General features: G+C 54.1%; 1 protein-coding gene across 12 annotated transcripts in view; it reads right to left on the bottom strand.

Annotated features, from left to right (window-relative positions):
* The window catches only part of FCHO1 (FCH and mu domain containing endocytic adaptor 1), a 41,293-nt gene that overhangs the window by 2,683 nt on the left and 14,376 nt on the right, over positions 1-24,234 (bottom strand). For 6 of the 12 annotated variants that reach the window (XM_034944486.4, XM_034944485.3, XM_055104422.2 and 3 more), the window contains 22 exons: positions 23,414-23,505; positions 21,838-21,912; positions 19,501-19,642; positions 15,377-15,529; positions 15,059-15,163; positions 13,403-13,501; positions 13,217-13,313; positions 11,670-11,714; positions 11,475-11,559; positions 10,870-10,894; positions 10,437-10,494; positions 9,790-9,968; positions 9,680-9,704; positions 9,265-9,316; positions 7,735-7,826; positions 7,079-7,354; positions 4,517-4,629; positions 4,321-4,408; positions 4,040-4,148; positions 2,703-2,858; positions 1,647-1,779; positions 954-1,153 (listed from right to left, as the gene is read on the bottom strand). In XM_034944486.4, the coding sequence (XP_034800377.2) occupies positions 954-1,153; positions 1,647-1,779; positions 2,703-2,858; positions 4,040-4,148; positions 4,321-4,408; positions 4,517-4,629; positions 7,079-7,354; positions 7,735-7,826; positions 9,265-9,316; positions 9,680-9,704; positions 9,790-9,968; positions 10,437-10,494; positions 10,870-10,894; positions 11,475-11,559; positions 11,670-11,714; positions 13,217-13,313; positions 13,403-13,501; positions 15,059-15,163; positions 15,377-15,529; positions 19,501-19,642; positions 21,838-21,912; positions 23,414-23,505 (2,399 nt within the window). Of the gene's footprint in view, positions 1-953; positions 1,154-1,646; positions 1,780-1,886; positions 2,593-2,702; positions 2,859-4,039; positions 4,149-4,320; positions 4,409-4,516; positions 4,630-7,078; positions 7,355-7,734; positions 7,827-9,264; positions 9,317-9,679; positions 9,705-9,789; positions 9,969-10,436; positions 10,495-10,869; positions 10,895-11,474; positions 11,560-11,665; positions 11,715-13,216; positions 13,314-13,402; positions 13,502-15,058; positions 15,164-15,376; positions 15,530-19,500; positions 19,643-21,837; positions 21,913-23,413; positions 23,506-24,234 lie in introns of those variants that run through there. The other 6 variants (XM_057300772.2, XM_057300771.2, XM_034944492.3 and 3 more) reach the window with 4 other exon arrangements.

Genomic DNA, 24,234 nt, shown 5'->3' with positions numbered 1-24,234 from the left:
CTGGGACTACAAGAGCACACTACCACGACTATTTTTTTTTTTTTTTTTGAGACAGAGTCTCACTCTGTCGCCCAGGCTGGAGTGCAGTGTCATGATCTCAGCTCACTGCAACCTCCACCTCCCGGGTTCACGCCATTCTCCCACCTCAGCCTCCCAAGTAGCTGGGACTACAGGCGCCCGCCACCACGCCCGGATAATTTTTTTGTATTTTTAGTAGAGACGGGGTTTCACCGTGTTAACCAGGATGGTCTCGATCTCCAGACCTCGTGATCTGTCCATCTCGGCCTCCCAAAGTGCTGGGATTGCAGGTGTGAGCCACCGCACCTGGCCTGACTACTTTTTAAAATATTTTTTTGTAAGGCTGGGTGCAGTGGTTCATGCCTATAATCGCAGTCCTTTGGGAGGCCGAGGCGGGTGGATCACCTGAGGTCAGGAGTTCGAGACAAGCCTGACCAACATGGTGAAACCTCATGTCTACTAAAAAAACACAAAAATCAGCTGGGTGTGGTAGCAGGCACCCGTAATCCCAGCTACCCAGGAGGCTGAGGCAGAGAAAATCGCTTGAACCCGGGAGGCGGAGATTGCAGTGAGCTGAGATCGTGTCACTGCACTCCAACCTGCACGACAGAGCAAGACTTCATCTCAAAATAAATAAATTAAATAAATAAATAAATAAAATATTTTTTGTAGAGATGAGATCTCACCATATTGCCCAGGCTGGTCTCAAACTCCTGGCCTTAAGTGATCCTCCCACCTCAGCCTCCCAAAGCACTGCAATTACAGGCATGAGCCACTGCACCTGGCACTCATAATATCACCCTTAGTGCTAAGCAGGGTGGGCTCACAGTTAACAGTCAGGCTGAGGGTGCACCCTTTAATTGTTGCATCAGGGAGAAGGTCTGGGGTTATGGGGGAAACTGCTGAGTTTTCCTTGGCCTCCCGCACGCCCTCACCAGGTGGCAGCCGGCTGCAGGCGGACGTTGGTCACAAGCTCCCCCACAGGCAGCAGGATCTGGACGTTCGTGAGTGGTGTGGGCACAGCCGTGGCACCGGGCCGGTAGCCGTACTCCACTGAGACCTGGGTGAGGGTGGCTCCACACTGCCAGTGGGCACTGAGCTGCAGAGGCACAGACTGGGGACCCGGGCGGGAGAACTAGAAAGAATGAGAATGAGAAAGAGAGAGGACACAGCTTGGGCCATCCTGTCTTGCCACACCATGCGCTACTCAACCACTTTGACCCTGCGATGCAGGCACCGCCCCAAGGGGGTCCAATCACAGGGAGATTTGATGGATGAGAGGCTGTATTACACCAGGTTTCCAGCAGGGGGCAGGAGAGCGCTTCATTCTAACAAAGTCTCCCAGGGAAGTTCAAGTGTAAGGTTCCGGGGCTGGGCTGCTTCTAGTTCATATAAACATACTATCTGCAACAGGGGATGCATGCTCTCCCACACTGCCTACTCCTCCACCGTTCATTCCCGACCCCCACTGCCTACTCCCTGCAGCTCATCGGCTCTCACAGATTGGATCTCTTGAGGTCAGGAATTCGAGACCAGCCTGGCCAACATGCAGGCACCTCCATGTCTGCTGCCGGCTCACCGTGTCCCCCACTCCACCACCTCCTCCCGGCCCCATGCGGGTGGCGCACCTGGTATCGCAGCAGCACCACGTTGTAGTAGGAGGCGGTGGGGTTCTGCTCTGCCTGGCGCTGCAGGGCTTCGGTCAGAGCTGCCATGTTGAGCCAGAAGTCTTTGGTCTCAGGGTCACTCTGGGAGGGGTCACTGCAGAGACCCGGACTGATCACCCCAATCCTCGGGACATGCCCTCCCAGGGCTCCCAGCATTCAATCTACCCCTTCCTAAAGATGCAATTTCCTGGCCCACCCTAGGCCCAGCAAAGCCCTACCTGGGTGGTTGTGGTGCGGGCAGTAAAGGAGGGATGTAAAACAAGGGTCAGAGAGGGCAAGTTACTTGCCCCACGCCACACAGCAAATCCCAGGAGGTGGCTGGGTGTGGTGGCTCATGCTTGTAATCCCAGCACTTTGGGAGGCTGAGACAGGTGGATCACCTGAGGTCAGGAGTTTAAGACCAGCTTGACCAACATGGTGAAACCCCATCTCTACTAAAAATACAAAAATCAGCCAGGCATGGTGGCACATGCCTGTAAACCCAGCTACTCAGGTGGCTGAGGCAAGAGAATCGCTTGAATCCAGAAGGCGGAGCTTGCAGTGAGCCGAGATCACGCCACTGCACTCCAGCCTGGGCAACAAGAGCAAAACTCCATCTCAAAAAAATAATAATTTAAAAAAATCAAGCCGGGTGTAGTAGCTCACGCCTGTAATCCTAGCACTTTGGGAGGCCAAGGCGGGCAGACTGCCTGAGCTCAGGAGTTCGAGACCAGCCTGGGCAACATGGTGAAACCCTGTCTCTACTAAAATACGAAAGAAATTAGCTGGGTGTAGTGGCACGTGCCTGTAATCCCAGCTACTTGGGAGGCTGAGGCAGGAGAATTGCTTGAACCCGGGAGGCGGAGTTGCAGTGAGCCGAGATGACGCCATTGCACTCCAGCCTGGGCGACAGAGCAAGACTCCGTCTCTACAAAAAAAAGAAAAAAAAAATCCCAGGAAGCAGAGAGGGAACTCAGAGTCCGGAAGCCTGATCCCCAGCAGCCTCCGAGGCCCTCTCCCACTGCCCCTCCATAATACCTGAACAGCAGATCGGCATTGGGCTGGAAGTGCTCAATAGGAGTTGTGTGTACAAGCCGGAAGCTGAGGACAGGTGGTGGTGGGGTCCCGCTGAACACACGCACGATGCCAGCAGGGAAGGTCATGGTCAGCTCCCCAGTTACTCGAGCCAGGCAGCTGGGGAGGATGAGGGGACTGGGTGTTGGCTTAGGGCTCTGCCTGGTGCCTCATCCTCTCCCTTCTCCTGGTTTCACTGGTGCCTGTGGCTCCCCAGACTCCTCGGATCTAGGAGGATGGCCCTGATGATCCCCCGTATCCTTTCCCCCAACCTCCTCTTTCGTTCCTGCCTGGACAGGAAGAATCCACCCTGGGCTGAAGGAGGCAGGAACATCTCCATCCCTAGTTCTCTTTTCTCCTAGGCCACCAGGAAGCTCAAATTAAAATGTTCAGTTTTTTAGCTATCCTTTGCTTGGGTTTTTGATCTGACACTCTCCTCTTGTTCATGGTTTGACTTTCAGATCTTTTCTGCTGAAGGCCACCCCAATATATATCCCTGCACTCCGCTTGTCCCTAACCCACGCCCTTACCCACTTACTGGGCCTAACTTCTAGTATTACTCCCTTCATCTCAACGCCCACGGCAGCCTTGGCGTCTACAGCAATGCATAGCCCTGCTTAAATGCTCTCCTATGGCTGGGCACGGTGGCTCATGTCTATAATCCCAGCACCTTGGGAGGTGGATTACTTGAGGCCAGGAGTTCAAGACCAGCCTGGCCAACATGGTGAAACCCCGTCTCTACTAAAAACACAAAATCAGCAGGGTGTGGTGGCATGTGCCTGTAATCCCAGAATTCACTCGAGAGGCTGAGGCAGGAGAATCTCTTGAACCCAGGAGGCAGAGGTGGCAGTGAGCTGAGATCACGCCACTACACTCCAGCCTGGGCAACAGAGTGAGACCCTGTCTCAAAACAAACAAACAAACAAACAAACAAAAAAGTACAATAATTTAGTCGGGTGCAGTGGCACGCATCTGTAGTTCCAGCTACTCGGGAGGCTGAGACAGGAGAATTGCTTGAACCCGGGAGGCAGAGGTTACAGTGAGCTGAGATTGTGAGATTGCACCACTGCACACTCCAGCCTGGGCAGCAAGAGCGAAACTCCGTCTCTAAAAAAAAAAAAAAGAAAAAAAAAAGGCCCTCCTATGGCTCCACTGCCCTCAGGACAGGGGCCTGGTCACTTGGCTCAGTGTTCAAGGCCCTTTCACCATAAGACAGACCATGAAGCACATCTGAAAGCTGTCCCTGCTGGACTCCCCCAACACAGACTTCCCACGGGCCCTGTCTGCCCATCACTGGGTACCTGGGGCTGTGGCCACGGAAGTAGGCGTGGACGTACTCCGTGAAGGCTGTGGCTATGGGCAGGGCATCCTGGGAGCCCAGGACCACGGGGCTCGGACCCCGGGAGACTCCTGGGGGTGGTGGGGAGGGAATGGGGAACAACGGATAGACAGCGTGAATATAGGCTCCAGGCTCGAGACTCCCCCCGCCCAACCACACCTCTGCCAACAGAGAAGCCACCCACCCAGACCAGAGAAGGTGACACTGAGGCCCAAAGCCAGGCCCAGGACCGCCCTCGCGTACCGTGTCCTGTCTGGGATAAGAAGCTGGGCCGTTCCAAGGCAGTGCTGGCGGCTGAAGAGCCCAGTGGGGAGGGGCTCAGGGAACGAGACTGGAAGGGAAAGAGACAGTCTTGGCTGTGAGTGCCCCAGGACCAGTGCCCAAAAGCGGACCCCAGAGGCGACCCCCAGTCCAGCTCCTGCCATGCCCCCTCACCTACCAGGTCCCCATTGCTACGTGTGAGAGGGCAGGACACCTTCCTAGAGCGAAGTCTCCTGGGTGGGGCTGCCAGGCCCTCCCTGGCTGTGGGGTCAGCAGGTGCAGGCATCAGGTCTAGGAGCGAGTACAAAGAGGCACTGCTGAGATGCTGCCCGGGGCCTCTGGGGCCTTCCCAGGGGCACAAACTCAGCCAAAATCTTAGGAGGTGGGCTTTTCTGCAGAGACCCCCAATGGGTCTGAAGTCCTGGTGTTGCAGAAAAGGTGCCAGACAGGACTGCAGATACTGTCCACACCCCCAACCCTCCCAGACACCAGAATGGAGGCCCAATAAGGAGTGAGCTCCCCATCACTGGGAGTATGCAAGCAAGCACTGAAGGCTTAAGACGCAGGCATGCTGTAAGGGGGATTCAGCAGAGGATTTTTAGCCAACATTCAGCCATTTTGTGACCTCTACCCTTTCCGAGAACGTGACTGCAGCCACCTACTGTGGTCTGTGTCTGAGTCTCATGCCTTTAACACCCAAGCTCCCCTCCCTCTCCTGCTTCCTCAGGGTCCTGGTTCTGTTCCATCTATGAACGTGCTCCCTTGCTTGCCCGCCTCCCCTCCCACCTACCTCCCCTCTCACCTGTACCCCAGGCTGTGCTCCCTGCTCTACCCCACTTTCTCAGCCTCAGCACTGCGGATATTTGGGGGCTGGACCATTCTCGGGGGTGGGGCCTGCCCTGTGCACTGTAGGGTGCTGAGCAGCAACCCAGGCCTCCACCCACTGAATGCCAGGAGCACCACTCCTGCCTGGTGGTGACAACCAAAAATGTCTCCAGACACTGACAATGTCCCCTGGGGGGGCAGAATTTGCAAGGTTGGATAAGAGCCTCTACTCAGGCCAGGTGCGGTGGCTCACGCCTGTAATCTCAACACTTTGGGAGGCCGAGGCAGGCAGATCACCTGAGGTCAGGAGTTCGAGACCAGCCTGTCCAACATGGTGAAACCCCATCTCTACTAAAAATACAAAAATTAGCCACGTGTGGCGGTACGCACCTGTAGTCCCAGCTACTTGGGAGGCTGAGGCAGAGAATTGTTTGAACCTGGGAGGCAGAGGTTGCAATGAGCCAAGATCACACCACTGCACTCCAGCCTGGGCAACAAGAGCAAAACTCCCTCTCAAAAAAAAAAAAAAAAAAAAAAGAGCTTCTTCTGCCCCCACTCTGTGGTCTCCACCCACTCAGCTCTCCCTTGAACGGGCTCCAGCCTGGCCCTTTCCTATGGAGGGTGCCAGGAGCCCTTGTTGACACTACTGGGGACCTCGGGTGGTCACAGCCCACAGTCCCTCTGACTCGGGGACTTCCCATTCTCCTCAGGCAGCCCCCAGGAGCCCATCCCGCCGCTCTCCCCCCATCTCCTGCTGTCCTCCTGTCTCCAACCCCTCTGGGCTCCCCGGCTGTCCTCTCCTCTGCTCTCCCTGGGCGGCTGCTCTTCCTGTTTTGATGACGTCTTCAAGGAGGGGGTGCTCTGACCTGACCTTCCCCACACTCAGGGTCCACTGTGCACCTGACACCTAAAGGCCCAGCCACGACGTCCCCCACCCCTCCCTGACTCCACCCCTTCCCCATCCTCCTCCCTCCCTTGTCTCCGCCCCTTCCCCATCCTCCTCCCTCCCTCGACTCCGCCCCTTCCCCATCCTCCTTCCTCCCTTGACTCCGCCCCTTCCCCATCCTCCTCCCTCCCTTGACTCCGCCCCTTTCCCATCCTCCTCCTTCCCTTGACTCCGCTCCTTCCCCATCCTCCTCCCTCCCTTGACTCTGCCCCTTCCCCATCCTCCTCCCCTTGACTCCGCTCCTTCCCCATCCTCCTCCTTCCCTTGACTCCGCTCCTTCCCCATCCTCCTCCCTCCCTTGACTCCGCCCCTTCCCCATCCTTACTCCTCCGAACTCTCCCCTGCAGCGATCTGTCCACCTGCTTCTCCCACTGCCACCCTTACCCCCATCGCCTACTTGCCTCCCTGGTTGCCTCCCCAGTCTCTGGTTTCTGCCGTCACTCCCGAAGCTGCCAGAGGGAGCCTGTGACCCCTGAGTCAGGTCCCGCCCCTCCCCTGCTCATGGCCCTCAGCGTTACTCAGGGTAACATTCACAAGCCCTCCCTGGGCCCATCAGGCCCTTCCTGGTCCCTGCCTTCTCTTCCTCCTCCTTCCGTCATCACCCCGTTCCAGCAGGCAGACCTCCTTGCTGTTCTTCAGACAGGCCTAGCGCGTTCCTGCCCCAGGACCTTTGCAGGGGCTGTGCCCTCTGCCCAGCACGCCTTTCCCCTCATGTCCACGTGGTTCTGTCCTCACCTCCCTCAAATCTCAGCTCAGATGTCTCTTCCTCAGGGAGAGCCCCCACCTGGCACCCGCTACCGCCTGCCTTGCTAAATGTCCATCTCATTGTTGTCCCTGCAACGGTGGGAGGTTCTGCCTGCCTGGTCCTGGCTGTGTCTCCAGCAGCCTGATCAGGCCCTACCCAAAGCAGGCGCTCAATCCCCCGCCCAGGGTTCCAGCAACTCTCAGGCCCAGGCCCGCTGGACTCACCTCCTCCGGCCAAGGCCTCCAGCCCCCAGGGGCCTGGAGACGAGGCGAGGGGCTGCGGCGAGTCTGGCAGAGGCGGTGCCCGGATACCCCTGGCCTCTGGGGGTGGCGCCCTACAGCTGGGCGGGCTCTGCGGGGTGCCTGGGCGGGGGACCCAGGAATGTGGGGAGGGGCCAGGTGCCGCGTGGGACGGAGAGTCCAGGCCGGAATCCTCCACGTTTTCGGGCGACGAGGAGGAGAAAGGGGAGGGGCTGGAGGTGAAGCCCAGGCTGCTAGAGCCTTGGGGAGGGAAGCGGGCGGTCAGCTCCGACCCTCGCCCACTCAGAGTCCCTGCCCATCCTCCTGCAGGCCACGGCCACGTCGAGGGAAGGTCAGGGGGGCCCCCATTCAAAGTCCTTGTGCACGCCCCCAAGGCTACGCCTTCTGGTGACTTCCCTCTCCACAAATGTCCGGCCCATCCACCCAGTCACCGCCCACTGGCCAAGGCCCCACCCTATCTATGGCCCCTCCCACGCGCACTCTGGCCCCGCCCACCCCTACACGGACTAGTCCTCCCTCCAGCCTGGCTTCCAGGGGACCTCATTGGCCTAACTTTGCAATGGCCCCACCCAACCTCCCTCCGGCCACACCCATGCCCTCCAATCCCTTATCCCCATCACCTGTAAAATCTTCGTGGTCAAAGGCTGACTCCAGGGGCGGCCCAAAGAGGTTCTTGGACAGCTGCTCCTCTGACTGCAATCTCTCTGCACAGCTAGAGAGGGTGAGGCCAAGAGGGCTGCTTCTATTTTTCCCAAGCCTCATCCCACCCTTTGCACATGCTGTTCCCAGTCTTTTTTTTTTTTTAGACGGAGTCTTGCTCTGTCGGCCAGGCTGCAGTGCAGTGGCACGATCTCAGCTTGCTGCAACCTCCCTTTCCTGCGTTCAAGCAATTCTCCTGCCTCAGCCTCCAGAGTAGCTGGGATTACAGGCACCTGCCACCATGCCCGGCTAATTTTTGTATTTTTAGCAGAGACGGGGTTTTACCATGCTGGCCAGGCTGATCCCAAACTCCTGACCTCAAGTGATCTGGCTGCTTTGGCCAGTGCTGGGATTACAGGTGTGAGCCACTGTGCGCAGCCTGTTCCCAGTCTGGAGTTCCATTTCCCCAGCTCTCTTCATAGTCACCTCCTAGCTCCTCTCTGGGGCTTAGCTGCAAGTCACCCCCTCAGGGAGGTTCCCAACCCCACCTCAAGGGAAGTCACCTCCTCCTGTCTTCGCGTCATCGGCTTTAGTTTCTTCGTAGCACTTAGAAGTATCGAATATGCTCTAACTTATTTGCTTTTTTTTTTTTTTTTTTTTGAGACGGAGTTTCCTCTTGCTGCCCAGGCTGGAATGCAATGGCGCAACAGTGGCTTACTGCAAGCTCCGCCTCCCAGGTTCAAGCGATTCTCCTGCCTCAGCCTCTCGAATAGCTGGGATTACAGGCATGCGCCACCATGCCTGGCTAATGCTGTATTTTTAGTAGAGACGGGGTTTTTTTATGTTGGTCAGGCTGGTCTCGAACTCTCGACCTCAGGTGATCCGCCTGCCTTGGCCTCCCAAAGTGCTGGAATTACAGGCGTGAGCCGCCACGCCTGGCCCTATTTGCTATTCTTAAAATCTGAGTCACTAGAATGTGACTCTGAGAAGGGAGACCTGTCTCAGAAGCCAGGCCCTAGAACAGCACAGGTACACAGCAGGCACTCAATAAATGTTCATCAAATGAATGACTAAATGGTCCCTCAAAAGCCAGCATGGGCCAGGCACAAGGGCTCATGCCTGTAATCCCAGTACTTTGGCAAGCCGAGGTGGGCAGATCACTTGAGGTCAGGAGTTCGAGACCAGCCGGGCCAACATGGTGAAACCCTGTCTCTACTAAAAATACAAAAGTTAGCTGGGTGTGGTGGTGGGTGCCTGTAATCTCAGCTACTTAGGAGGCTGAGGCATGAAAATCGCTTGAACTCAGGAGGTGGAGGTTGCAGTGAGCTGAAATCGCGCCACTGCACTCCAGCCTGGGTGACAGAGTGAGACTCTTGTCTCAAAACAAAAACAAAAAAACCCCAGCATGACATCAACTCCCAGCCGGGACAAGAGAACACCAGGCGGAGACATGGGGAGGTGGAGGGAGGAGGTGGGGACAGCCCCCACCTGCCCACTCGTGTGGAACCCACCTGCTGGTTCTGGGGGCAGACCGAGGTCTCTGGGGTTTCCCAGCAGCGTCCCCTACAAGAGATGCACCTCCTTCAGCCTTCTTGTCACCCTGCCTGCAATGCTCCCCACTCCACAGACCAAGGGACCGAGGCTCGGGGGTGTCCAGCCAGTTGCCCAAGGTGATCAGCAAATCAGGCAGACATGGATTCAAGCCTAAGCGAGCCTGTCTCCAGATGCTGGCTTCTCCTGGCCCCAGCTACCCCTTTCAGCTCTCACTTAATTTCATAATGACCTCATTTTACAGAAAAGGAGACTGAAGGTCAGTGTGGTTAAGCAGCCTGCCCAAAGTTACAAAACGGAGCTATGATTCAAGCCCAAACCCATAGCCTCCCTTCCTTAGGATCCTCCCCACTCTGAAGACCAAAGGCTACTCACGTGAAGAATGGCGTTTCATGGTGCCCTGTGGACAAAGTGGGCAACATCACACACGAGTGCATCCAGCCAGCCTCTCTAGCAACACCCAGGGCACCCCTCCCACGCCTCACCCCTGGGCCAGGAGGAAGGATGAGGCTGCCCGCGGTGGCCCTGAGCTGTGCCGCTGCTGCCTCGGGGCTGCAGGCTGGAGCCCGGGCCGGGGCGGGCTTGATGTGCACGTAGAACTTGCGGGGCTCTTCATCGTCGAAGTCGGAGTCGCTGGATGAGAAACGGGAGGGCTCGGCCGTGCGTGGGCTGCAGTCAAGGTCCAAGCCAATCCCAACACAAGCTTTCCCCCAGTCAGCTCTCCAATCCAGCCTCGTCTCTCCCTGCTCAAACCCTTCAAGGTCCTGCCCAATCCCATCGCTCACCACGCGCCACCTTCAGTCCTGACACCGTGTCCCACCAGCACTCCCACCCCCCAGCGAAGCCTTTGCACAAGCATGCCCAGAACTAACTGGCAAACTCCTATTCAGCTGCAAAACCCCAACACTGGTGCCCCCTCCTCCAGGAAGCCCTGCTAGCTCTCCTTTTCTCTCTCCCTCTTGCCCAGTGCTGACCCCATAGAGTGGGTGTTTACATTTAGGTTGGCTTCATCCACAAAAGAGACTCTCTCCAGGATGTACACAGAGAGGACTGCTGAAGGTGGACTGGTTATTGTGGAAAATTTTGTCCTTGCTGTGCCAACAACTGCCCCCAGGGGGTGCCAGAAGGATATTGTTCTGGGTCACATCAGGCCGGACAGTGAAACCTTCTTCATCCACCTCTGGACATGTCTAGGGGAGTCGGGGGGCAGCAGTGAGTCAGGCGCCCCACTATCGAACCTTCCATCTCACCCTGCCAACCGCCCCCCGCCCCGCCCCCAGGCCTTGACTCAGACCTCAAAACCAACCCTGATGGCAACAACTGTCTTCCCTGGGTGTGTGGGCAGGTTCCTGGGACAAACTGAGCTTCGGCAGGGACATTATTCACACCCACGTAGTCCACGGGACTTTGCAGCTGAGGTGGGATATGAACCCAGCCCCCAGGCTCCAGCCCGCCCCTCAATCTCGGCTCTTTAGTTTCCAGTAGGGATCGGGACTCTAGGAGCCAAGAGTGGGATCAAACTCCTTCCACTTGTAGCCCAGCCTGACCCCTCCCACATCACTCACCCCTGAATCGGGCTCCAGGAAATCTCTGGGGATGGAGGAAGAGATGTTGGTGTCAGCTTCCGCAGCCCATCTGGTGCCCCCTGTCAGCCCCCAACACTGGACATTTCGGAAGCTGGGGCAGCTCCCAGACTGTGATACTGCCCTGAGCTAGCCCTAGAGGCGGTGGGACCATGGGGCTTGCTTGGGGAGGGGGTTGAATCTGAAGTTAGCTGAGTAGAGAGTGTTCTCAAACAGCCTGGGAGGGAAGGAATCCTGGAACTCATTTGAAGGGCTGCCTTGTGAAGATAGGGAAAGTCGGGGCTAGCCTTGGCAAACAGAACAATCCTGGGCCAGCTTGGGCAGGGAAAATGCTACGTTACTCTGGGACAGGCAATTCCTGGCCTAACCTAGCAAAAGGAAGAATTCTGGACTAGCTTGGGCAGCGGTAATATTGAGCTAGCCTGGGACAGAGGTACTCCCGGTCTAGCTCAGGTAGAGGGAATCCTGGTCCAGCCTGGAATATGGATACTCCTGGGCTATCCTAGGAGGGGACTTCTGGGATAGCCTGGGCAGGGGAAGGGATCTCTGGATAGCCTGGGCCAGACCGGGCAGGGGTGCTTCCTCACACAGCTGCAGGTGGCTCCGGCTCCCGCTCCCGCCGGCTTAGTCCTGGAAGGCGAAAGGCCTTGGCTCCCCGCAAACGTTTCATCGCTGAGGATAGATTGGGGGGCACCTGAGCACTGTGAGCCTCCTTTCACATTCAGATCAGCCTCCCTCACCCCCATGGTCCAGCCTGGGCATCCAGGCCCAGACGTACTTGCCTTCCTGCAGGGCAGCCGCACTGTATGCCTCGAAGTCCAGAGGTCCTGAGACAGGAGACGGAAACTCAATTGAGGGGCTGGGCACAGTGGCCCATGCCTGTAATCCCAGCACTTTGGGAGGCCAAGGCGGGCGGATCACCTGAGGTCAGGAGTTCGAGACCAGCCTGGCCACCATGGTGAAACCCTGTCTCTGCTAAAATTACAAAAAAGCCGGACATGGTGGCAGGCGCCTGTAATCCCAGCTACTCGGGAGGCTGAGGCAGGAGAATCGCTTGAACCCAGGAGGCGGAGGTTGCAGTGAGCCGAGACTGCACCACTGCACTCCAGCCGGGGCGACAGAGCAAGACTCTGCCTCAAAAAAATAAAAAATAAAAAATAAAAAAAGAGAGAGAGAGAGAGAAAGAAACTAAATTGAGGGTGGGGAGACTGGGCTTGGAAAGGGTAGTACACTTTTGGCCACAAAAGGGCACCTGGATCTGAACTCAAGGTCCATCAGGTTCCCGGACAAGAACCAGCCCCATATCATCAGAAGTGGGATGGACCAAGGGGCTGGTCTGGTTCCAGCAGGGCAGTGCCACCGCAGGGGGTGACATGAGCTACTTCTACATACTTCCAGCATTTGTGGCTGGAACTTGGGTTGGGTCGGGGAATGGACCATGCGTCTGTGCAGTGGGCTGGGCTTTGAGTGACAGGATAAGGAGTGGGAACTCTCTCCCAAGAACAATGGGGAGCCATGGAAGGTGTGTGAGCAGGAGGAGGACAAAACAGATCTGGGGCCTGTGAAGGGCAAGAGTGGGGCCCCATGCAGGGAGGGGTGACCTGAGCCAGGGCCGAGCCAGAGCGACAGGAGGGAGAAAGAACAGGTTTTGCTAGTTAACAAGACTTGAGGACGTAACTGTATACCAGCATTTAGTGAGTGCCTACTGTGTGCCTGGCACACCCTTTGCCCTTTACCTGCATGAAATCACTGAATGTTACAACATTATTAACATCCTCACTTTACAGATGAGGAAACTGAGGCTCAGAGAAGTCAAAGCACAGGTCCTAGGTCACACAGCAAGCGATGAAGAAAAGACTCAAACCCACGTCTCACTCTAAAACTTTTGCTCTTAACGCCTCCCCAGTCCTGCATCTGCGCATTCGCAAATTGTTCTTTTGCTCAACAACCCTCAATGGCTCCCTTAGGCCCTGGGGGTGAAGTCTGATCAGCCGAGCCTGGGATTCAAGGCTCCTCTGGGATCTGGTTCAAAGACATTTACACATAAGATCAGGCTGGAGAGCTGGACTTGTCAGCAGCCCATTTTTCCCACGAAGAAACCAAGGCCTGGCCATGTGCAGTGGCTCACGCCTGTAATCCCAGCACTTTGGGAGGCCGAGGCAGGTGGATCACCTGAGGTCAAGAGTTTGAGACCAGCCTGGCCAACATGGTGAAACCTCGTCTCTATTAAAAATACAAAAAAAAAAAAAAAATTAGCTGGGCATGGTGGCACATGCCTGTCTGCAGCTGTGGCCCCAAAGCCCGACCCCCAATGGCTGCCCTGACTCACCAGGCTTCTCCCGGCCTGTGCCCTTACTCTCTGCAAACTTCCTGAGTAGCATCTCCACGCTGACGTTCTCGATGTTCTGCTTAAATTCCTCATGCACCTGTGCCGGGTGGGCGGGGTGTGTAACTGGTCAAGGCCCCTTTGCCCAGCAGTGACCCCAGCCTCATTCCTCACACATGCCCAACTCACCTGCCCAATCTGCACGTGTGTGTCCTCCACCGAGTGAGCATAGGAGCCCAGCAGTGCCTTCATGTGCCTCAGGTGTGTCTCTTCCATGGCTTGGAAGCGCTGAAGCAGGAGGGCAGAGGCAGGTGGAAAGGAGGTCAGGGCCAAGAAGGAGTGGCCATGTGACTCAGCCTGACCAATCAGAATACTCTAAGCCCTTGGCTCAGTGATTGATTTGGGGAAGGGCCAATGAGAGTCTGCCCTAGGACTTTCGTTGACTCTATAGGAAAAGGCACTTCCATTCCTGAGCCAATGTGCTGATGGGATGTAAGTGGGGGTTGCTGGTGCCCAGTTTGATGCACACATGTGCATGCTTGCACACACATGCACACACACACACACACAAGGGGATGTCTGCATGGGAGTGATGTCCCCAGAGAGAAAAACAGACTTAAGAAGCAGAAATGGTGGTCAGCTGTGGTGTATCATGCCTGTAATCCCAGCACTTTGGGAGGCCAAGGCAGGCGGATCATCTGAGGTCAGGAGTTCAAGACCAGTCTGGGCAACATGGTGAAACCATTTCTACTAAAAATACAAAAATTAGCTGGGTGTGGTGGCACGTGCCTGTAATCCCAACTACTAGGGAGGCTGAGGCAGGAGAATCACTTGAGCCCAGGAGGCGGAGGTTGCAGTGAGCCGAGATCACGCCACTGCACTCCAGCCTGAGTGACAGAGAGATCCCATCTCAAAAAAATAAAAGCAGCAGAAATTCACAATTTCCTGCCAGCACTATTTGAGCACGTGGATTCAGCTATGACTGAAACCTCCACAACTCAAAAATAAAACTTTTCAGTTCCCTGAGCTTGTCAGTTTTTTAAAATTTTATTTTTTATTATTATTTTTTATTTTTTTGAGAAGGAGTCTCGCTCTGTCGCCCAGGCTGGAGTGCAGTGGCGCAATCTCGGCTCACTGCAAGCTCCGCCTCCTGGGTTCTCGCCATTCTCCGGCCTCAGCCTCCTGAGCAGCTGGGACTACAGGCGCACACCACCACGCCTGGCTAATTTTTTTGTATTTTTAGTAGAGAGGGGATTTCACCGTGTTAGCCAGGATGGTCTCGATCTCCTGACCTCATGATCCGCTTGCCTCAGCCTCCCAAAGTGCTGGGATTACAGGCATGAGCCACCACGCCCAGCCTTTTTCTTTTCTTTTTTTTTTTTTATATACACCTGTCGGTTTGAATGAAGGCTTCTATCACTTGTAACTTGAAAAAAGTTCTGATTCCTAATCCTGAGATTCCAATCTGCTTGAATTTATTTTATTTTTTCGAGACAGGGTTCCACTCTATCACCTAACCTGGAGTACAATGGCTCGATCTTGGCTCACTGCAACCTCCACCTTCCGGTTCAAGTGATTCTCCCGCCTCAGCCTCCTGAGTAGCTGGGATTACAGGCATCTGCCACTACGCCCAGCTAATTTTGTATTTTTAGTAGAGACAGGCTTTCGCCATGTTGGCCAGGCTGGTCTCAAACTCCTAACCTCAGGTGATCCTCCCACCTCGGCCTCCCAAAGTGCTGGGATTACAGGTGTGAGCCACCACACCCTGCCTGGGATTTCTGCAGTCCATAACCTCCAGGGCAAAGGCATGTGTGGGTCTTAAAGGTACAGATGCCTGGTTCTTACCAGGGCTGAGTCCAGCATCTTCTGCTCAAAGTCAGCTCGGGCTGAGTTGTATTTTTCCACTGAGCGCCGCAGGCTCTCTGCCGCCTTCTTGGTTTTAGTCTCCGCCTACAAAGCACAGGGAGGAAACGGGGATGGGAGGGCGATACTCAGGGGGCCTCCCCCAGGCCCCATCATCTGGCAGGTGAACTCCTTGGGGTACCTAGGGTGTGATCACCCACAGGTTCCAGGACCGTCGCTCTGGGACGTGTTTCCACTCTCTGATCAGGCAGCCCCTCTGCCCCGTGGCAAATTCCTCGGAACCCCCCACTGTGAGCCCACCTTGTCCATCTCCTTCTGGCTGGTACTCTCCCTCCGCAGCCGCTCCTGGTCCATGCAACGGTTCAGGTAGTTCTCGCGGGACTTGGGCAGGAGCTGGCTGACGCCCGAGAGTACCTGCACAGCATCCAAGGTGCCCACCACTTCCTCCTTGCACTGCGGGGTAGGAGGGGATTTCACGGGTAGACTGTGAAATTCCTGACCTCCCAAACACTCCATGTGATGTCAGCTCCACAGTCTTTTTCTATGTGTGTGTGTGTGTGTGTGTGTGTGTATGTGTGTGTGTGTTTTGTTTTGGTTTTTTTTAGACAGAGTTTCGCTCTTGTTGTCCAGGCTGGAGTGCAGTGGCACAATCTCGGCTCACTGCAATCTCTGCCTCCCGGTTTCAAGCAATTCTCCTGCCTCAGCCTCCCAAGTGGCTGAGATTACAGGTGCTCACCATCACACCCAGATAATTTTTTGTATTTTTAGTGGAGACGGGGTTTCACCATGTTGGCCAGGCTGGTCTCTAACTCCTGACCTCAGGTGATCTGTCCACCTTGGCCTCCCAAAGTGCTGGCATTACAGGTGTGAGCCACCACGCCCGGCCTGTGTGTGTGTTTTTAATAGCAATGGGGTCTTACTATGTTGCCCAGGCTGGTCTCAAACTCCTAGACTCAAGCAATCCACCTGCCTCAGCCTCCCAACTGTTGGGATTACAGGTGTGAGCCACCATGCCCGGCCTGTACATTTTTCATTTCAAAACATTTTTAACTTTAAAAAAAAAAGTACTATTTACACATGGTTCGTATTTCAGAAAGTTGTAAGAGGTAAGCCAGGAAAAAGCCTCCCATATATGGGCCCTCCAGCCTAGAAGTCCCCAATTATTACTGTGATACTTCTCTAGAAATAATCCGCATATGGATAAAGATGCTTGTTCTAACCCATGTTTTATGACAAACAGTGGCAGACTGTGTTGCTTAACTCACCGTTTTGTGTGTGTGTGTGTGTGTGTGTGTGTGTGTGTGTGTGTGTGTTTTGAGACGGAGTCTCGCTCTGTCACCCAGGCTGGAGTGCAGTGGCGCGATCTTGGCTCACTGCAAGCTCCGCCTCCTGGGTTCACGCCATTCTCCTGCTTCAGCCTCCTGAGTAGCTGGGACTACAGGTGCCGCCACCACGCCCGGCTAATTTTTTTTTTGTATTTTTAGTAGAGACGGGGTTTCACCGTGTTAGCCAGGATGGTCTTGATCTCCTGACCTCGTGATCTGCCTGCCTCAGCCTCCCAAAGTGCTGGGATTACAGGCTTGAGCCACCATGCCAGGCCTTTTTTTTTTTTTTTTTTTTTTGAGGCGGAGTCTTGCTCTTTCACCCAGGCTGGAGTGCAGTGGCACGATCTCAGCTCCCTGCAACCTCCGCCTCCCGGGTTTAAGCGATTCTCCTGCCTCAGCCTCCCAAGTAGCTGGGATTACAAGCATGCACCACCGTGCCCGGCTAATTTTGTATTTTTAGTAGAGACAGGGTTTCACCATTTTGGCCAGGCTGGTCTTGAACTCCCGACTTCAGGTGATCTGCCCACCTCAGCCTCCCAAAGTGCTGGGATTACAGACATGAGTCACTGTGCCCAGCTTTTTTTTTTAAGAGATGGGGTCTCACTGTGTTGCCCAAACTGGTCTCTAACTCTTAGGCTCAAGCAATTCTCACACCTCAGCTCAGCCTCCCAAGTAGCTGGGACTACAGGCATGCACACCACGCCTGGCCTGCTTTTACCACTTAAAAATTCACTCCTGGCCAGGCACAATGACCCATGCCTGTAATGCCAACATTTTGGAAGGCTGAGGCAGACATGTTAGATGTTTGACCAGCCTGGGCAACACAGCAGGACCCCTTCTCTCTCTCTCTCTTTTTTTTTTTTTGCCTTGTTTTGTTTTTGAGACAGAGTCTCACTCTGTCGCCCGGGCTGGGGTGCTGTGTCACGATCTCAACTCACTGCAACCTCCAACTCCCGGGCTCAAGTCATTCTCCTGTCTCAGCCTCCTGAGCAGCTGGGATTACAGGTGTGTGTGCCACCACGTCTGGCTAATTTTTGTGTTTTTAGTATAGACAGGGTTTCACCATGTTGGCCAGGCTGGTCTGGAACTCCTGACTTCAAGGGATATGCCCGCCTCAACTTCCCAAAGTGCTGGGATTACAGGCATGAGCCATCACTCCTGGCTAGCAAGATCCCTTCTATACAAAAAATTTAAAAATTGGCCGGGCGCGGTGGCTCACGCCTGTAATCCCAGCACTTTGGGAGGCCGAGGCGGGCGGATCACGAGGTCAGGAGATCGAGACCATCCTGGCTAACACGGTGAAACCCCGTCTCTACTAAAAATACAAAAAATTAGCCGGGCGTGGTAGCGGGCGCCTGTAGTCCCAGCTACTCGGGAGGCTGAGGCAGGAGAATGGCGTGAACCCGGGAGGCGGAGCTTGCAGTGAGCCGAGATCGCGCCACTGCACTCCAGCCTGGGCGACAGAGCGAGACTCCGTCTCAAAAAAAAAAAAAAAAAAAAAAAAAAAAAAAAAAAAAAAAAAAAAAAAAAAAATTTAAAAATCAGCAAAGCTAGGTGCGGTGGCTCACACCTGTAATCCCAACACTTTGGAAGGCTGAGGCGGGCAGATCACCTGAGGTCAGGAGTTCAAGACCAGCCTGGCCAACATGGTGAAACACTGTCTCTACTAAAAATACAAAAAATTAGCCAGGCGTGCACCAGCACACCTGTAATCCCAACTACCTGGGAGGCTGAGGCAGGAGAATTGCTTGAACCCAAGAGATGGAGGTTGCAGTGAGCTGAGATTGTGCACACTGCACTCCAGCCTGGGCAACAGAGCAAGTCTCCATCTCAACAAAACAAAAACAAAGTATTACCAACTCCCTTTTTAAACAAGACTTAAAAACATGCAGATTTTGGAACTCTGTAAAGACAATGCATCTATGATTCTACAATTATAAGCTTTGGATATTGTGGAATTCTAAGAGTCTAAGATGGTTCTTCTGATTCTAGGTTTATAAGAGTGTAAAAATAGTAAATATGAATATCTGTATCTTCCAATGCTTTAGAACAGCTGTTGGCAAATGTTTTCTGTAAAGGGACAGATAGCAAATGTGTTTGGCTTGATACAAACACTTGAATCTGTCGCTGCAGTGCCAAACAGCCACAGATGACAGGCACATCAATGGGCATGGCTGTGTGCCAATAAAACTTTATTTACTGGCACTGATATGTGACTGTCATACAATTTTCACATGTGGTGAAATTTTATTTTTCTTTAGATTTTTTTCTAACACTTTAATAATGTAAAAACCAGTGATAACCCATCTCTCTCTCTTTTTTTTTTTTTTTTTTTTTTTTGAGACAGAGTCTTTCTCTGTTGCCTAGGCTGGAGTGCAGTGGCATGATCATGGCTCACTGCAGCCTCGACCTCCCATGCTCAAGTGATCCTCCCACCTCAGCCTCCTGAGTAGCTGGGACTACCGGCATGTGCCACCATGCCTGGGTACTTTTGGGTGGTGGTTTTTTTTTTTTTTTTGGTAAAGACGGGGTTTCCCTATGTTGCCCAGGCTGGTCTCAAACTCCTGTAGGATCCTGGGCTCCAGCCATCCTCCTGCCTCAGCCTCCCAAAGTGCTGGGATTATAGGCATGAGTCACTGCGCCAGGCTCAAACATTTTTTAAAAATTAGCCAGGCATGGTGGCGTGCAACGTAGTCCCAGCTATTCTGTGGGGGCTGAGGCAGGAGGTTCGCTTGAGCCCAAGTGTTTGAGGCTGCAGGGAGCTCTGATCACGCCACTGCACGTGGGTGACAGAGTGAGACCCTGTCTCTTAAAAACAAACAAGCAGAAAAAAAACCCTTCTTAGCTGTACAAACATTGGTGGGGGGTGGGCGGGATGTGGCCCGTGGGCCACAGTGTGCTAACTCCTGGTCTGGAATTTTGCAAGTTTGAAATTCAACAATGCTCAGGTCCGTAAGACCCTGGGCTTGACGTTGTGGAATTAACGGAATTCTCGGAGGCGGACATCCGCAGGTTATAAAGCCCCAGAAGATCTGGGGTCCTGTGAGCTGCTGGTGTTCCACACCCACCCAGCCGCTGGGCGGCGCCCACGACACACACCTTCTTGTGGGTCTTGAGCTGTTCCTCGCCGTAACGGAGAACGTCCTTGATGAGATCCTGTAACTTCCGTGTCAGTTCCAGGTGGCACAGCGCCAGCTTGTCCGAGGAGACGCGGAAGACCTCCCAGAGCGGGGCGAAGGTCCTGGGGGCGGGCAAGGTCACACCCAGGGTTCATCAGGCTCACCCCACCCCGGGACAGCGCTGGCACTGGCTCAGGTATGTGCTGCACGCTGAGCCCTGCTAAACATGAATGAATACTAATTCATTTAATCTCCATGGCAGCTGTAAGAGGCAGGCCTGTGAAAGATGGGGAAACTGAGGCATAGGGAGCTCTACAGCTCCTCCCAAGGCCCCTCAACAAATCAACATTAGAGCTGGAATTTAAACCCAGGCCCTGGTAATCCCAGCACTTTGGGAGGCCGAGTCGAGCAGGTCACTTGAGGTCAGGAGTTCCAGACCAGCCTGAGCAACATAGTGAAACCCCCGTCTGTACTTAAAATACAAAAATTAGCTGGGTGTGGCAGAAGAATCGCTTGAACCCGGGAGGTGGAGCTTGCAGCGAGCCGAGATCGCACCACTGCACTCCAGCCTGGGTGACTCCATCTTAAAAAAAAAAAATGGTTCACGCCTGTAATCCCAGCACTTTGGGAGGCTGAGGCGGGCAGATCACAAGGTCAGGAGATTGAGAGCATCCTGGCTAACACAGTGAAACCCTGTCTCTACTAAAAATACAAAAAATTAGCCGGGCGTGGTGGTGGGCACCTGTAGTCCCAGCTACTTGGGAGGCTGAGGCAGGAGAATGGCGTGAACCCGGGAGGCGGAGCTTGCAGTGAGCCAAGATCGCGCCACTGCACTCCAGCCTGGGCGACAGAGTGAGACTCTGTCTCAAAAAAAAAAAAAAAAAAAAAAGAGTGGCTAAGACACCACATGCCCCAATCAAGTCAATTTGGCCTGCCCCACTCAGCAGAAGCCCCATCCAGCCTCCCTCCACCTTCTCCTCCTGCTGCCTCCACTTCTGCCCTCCCCACAGAACTTTTGCCTCATAGCAGCCACAAAGAAAATTGCAAATGCCATCGGGGGACCACATTATGTGTTTTGTTTTTATTTTTGTTTTTTTTTGAGGCAGGGTCTGGCTCTGTCACCCAGGCTGAAGTGCAGTGGTACAATCATGGCTCACTGCAGCCTCCATCTCCTGGGTTCAAGCCATCCTCCTGCCTCAGCCTCCTAAATAGCTGGGACTGCAGGCACATGCCACCATGCCCGGCTAATTTTTGCATTTTTAGTAGAGACAGGGGTTTCTCCATGTTGCCCAGGCTGGTCTCGAACTTTTGGCCTCAAGTGATCCTCCCACCTCAGCTTCCCAAAATGCTGGGATTAAAGGCTTGAGCCACCGCGCCCGGGCACAAGGTTCATGCAGAGTCATTTGTGTGTCAGGCCCCTGAGGCCTCACCCTGCCATCTCCCCTCCTACTTCCTTTCCACGTTGCCCAAGCCCTGCAGCCAGGCCAGCCTCCTCACTCTTCCGTAAACATGCCACGCCTGTCAACTCAGGGCCTTCGCACTGGCTGAGCCACTTGCCCGGGGCCTCTGTCCCTCAGACATCCCCATGGCCTGCCCCTTTCTATTAAGGTCTCAGCTCAGGGAGGTCGGGCCCCCCCAGAGAAAGTGCCCGATCTCTCACACTCCTATCTCATTCCCTTCCCAGCACCTTTTTTTTTTTTCGAAACGGAGTTTTCGCTCTTGTTGCCCAGGCTGGAGTGCAGTGGCACAATCTCGGCTCACTGCAACCTCCGCCTCCTGGGTTGAAGCGATTCTCCTGACTCAGCCTCCTGAGTAGCTGGGATTACAGGCACCCGCCACCACACAGGACTAATTTTGTATTTTTAGTAGAGAGGGGTTTCACCATGTTGCCCAGGCTGGTCTCGAACTCCTGACCTCCGGTGATCCGCCCACTTCAGCCTCCCAAAGTGCTGGGAGTACAGGCATGAGCCACCGCACCTGGCCCCCTTCCCAGCACTTTTCACCTCAGAAAAAAAATGTTTTTGTTTGTATTTAACATCTCTCTTGTCACACAACCCAGATGTACATTGCATGAAGGTGGCTGGGGTTTTATCTGTCTGGGTTGCTGCTGGTGCTTGGCACACAGAAGGCACTCAAAAAATATTTGTGGAATGAATGAATGAGCTAGTGGGTGAATGAATGATATACATCCCTCTATCCAAATAGCCCCATAATCGAGGTGGATGACACTCTATTCTACATGCACCGAGTGTGAAGAGATGTCCACCAAGGAGGAGGCTCCCAATGTCCCCATGTTGGTGACCCCTACCCCACTCACCCCATGGGGGTCCCGTTGCTGGCCAGCTTGGAGAGTTTCGCCATCGCCTTCGAGTAGGTCTCCTCGATGGTGGCCCTGGGGAGGAGAATGAGGTAAAGATGGAGAAACTGCCCAGGCGCAGTGGTTCACGCCTGTAATCCCAGCACTCTGGGAGGCCGAGGCGGACGGATCACCTGAGGTTAGGAGTTCAAGACCAGCCTGGCCAACTTGGTGAAACCCTGTCTCTACTAAAAATACAAAAATTAGCCAGGTGTGGTGGTGCATGCCTGTAATTCCCAGCTACTGGGGAAGTTGAGGCATGAAAATCGCTTGAACCTAGGAGGTGGAGGTTGCGGTGAGCTGAGATCGTGCCACTGCACTCCAGCTTGGGTGACAAAGCAAGACTCCATCGCAAAAAAAAAAAAAAAAAGATGAAGAAGCTTTCAGATACCCTTGAGAGAGGCACTGCTCCTCTGGGCCTCAGTTTCCCCATCTCAAACACCTTAGCAGTGGCTTTCCATAATGGGGGGATGACACAACACTCTGAGGGATGTTTTGAAAATTCATAGAAGATTTTTTCTTACGTAATATATTTTATTAACAACAGTAGTAGGCTGGGCATGGTGACTCATGCCTGTAATCCCAGCACTTTGGGAGGCCGAGGCAGGAGGATCACTGGAACCCAGGGGTTCGAGACCACCCTGGGCAATATAATGAGACTCCTTCTCTACAAAAAAAAATTTTTTTAACTTAGATAGGTGTGGTGGTGCATGCCTGTAGTCCCAGCTACTCAGGATCCTGAGGTGGGAGGATCGCTTGGGCCCGGTAGGTCGAGGCTGCAGTGAGCTATGATCAGATCACCCTGGGCAACAAAGTGAGACTCTGTCTCCAAAAAAAAAAAAAAAAAGGCAGGGTGCAGTGGCTTACGCCTGTAATTCCACCACTTTTGGAGGCTGAGGTCAGGAGTTTGAGACCCGCCTGGCCAACATAGTGAAACCTCGTCTCTACTAAAAATAAAAAAATTAGCCAGACGTGGTGGCAGGCACCTGTAGTCTCAGCTACTTGGGAGGCTGAGGCAGGAGAATCGCTGGAACCCGGGAGGCAGAGGTTACAGTGAGCCGAGATTGCGCCATTGCACTCTAGCCTGGGCAACAAGAGCGAAACTGTTTAAAAAAAAAAAAAAAAAAAAAGCCAGATGTGGTGGTACATGCCTATAGTCCCAGCTACTCGGGAGCTGAGGTAGGAGGATCTCTTGAACTCAGGAGTTCGAGGCTGCAGTGAGCTATGATTGGGTCACTGCACTCTAGCCTGGGCAACAAAGCAAGATCTTGTCTCCAAAAAAAAAAAATTCCAACCATGAGTAGGTTATATCATCCTCTTTTGAGGAGGGGAGCTTTCGAAATCAGGTGATTGTTGTTTAAAAGGAGATATGGGCCTGACCGGGTTGAGAATCGGTCATTTCCAGGATTTTCGAGCCCCTCTGGTTCCTGGAATCCCCAGGGTTCTAGCCCCTGACCATGCAGGGCGTAGCCATTAGGTGGGCGTGACTACAGGATGGTGGGCGTGGCCTCTGGTGGATGGGGCTTGGGGACCTCACCTCTCCCGGATGAAGTCCGCCAGCTCCTTGGTGGAGATGGGCCCCTGCTTCACGCTGTGGTTCAGGACCTCAAAGCCATGATTTTTCTCACCCTGCAGGGGATGGGAATAGAGATTGAGAAAGGATGGAGAGAACGTCATAGTTGCTTAGCAACGGGGGCGTGGCCAAGGAGCAGAAGTCCATCCCCTTGGCTGTAGGGACTCGTTCAGGCCTGAGCGAATCAGCTTGCTGCATTTCCCCTGGGCCATAGGGATTGTCTATGGACCTTAAATTTGTCCAATCAGAGAGAAGCCTGGGATTTTCTTTTTGTCCTATAGTTGCTGGGGAGGAATCTCATTTGTTCTGTGTCTTTGTCTCCTTCTGTCTTTGTGTCTCTTTCTCTCCGTTTTTCTGAGTCTCTCTGCCTGTTTCTGTCTCAGTCTCCTCCCCTTTTCTCTTTGTGTCTTTCCATAAATGAGGAATTATGTGGCCACAGGGGATACTGGAAGTCAAATGGAAACCGCGAACCTTAGAAAGAAGCTGAACCAGAGGGCTTTTATATTAAAAAAAAAAAAAAAAAGTGTGTTGAGCTGGGCACGGTGGCTCACGCCCGTAATCCCAACACTTTGAGAAGCCAAGGTGGGTGGTTCACTTGAGGTCAGGAGTTCAAGACCAGCCTGGCCAACATGGCAAAACCCCGTCTCTACTAAAAATACAAAAATTAGCCAGGCGTGGTGGCGCGTGCCTGTAATCCCAGCTACTTGGGAGACTGAGGCAGGAGGATTGCTTGAGCCCAGGAGGCAGAGGTTGCAGTGAGCTGAGATCCTACCACTGCACTCCAG

Source organism: Pan paniscus, chromosome 20, assembly GCF_029289425.2.
Source record: "Pan paniscus chromosome 20, NHGRI_mPanPan1-v2.0_pri, whole genome shotgun sequence".
Lineage (NCBI taxonomy): Eukaryota > Metazoa > Chordata > Mammalia > Primates > Hominidae > Pan > Pan paniscus.
The sequence above is the reverse complement of the archived record's forward strand: the minus strand, read 5'-3'. Positions and strand labels throughout refer to the sequence as shown.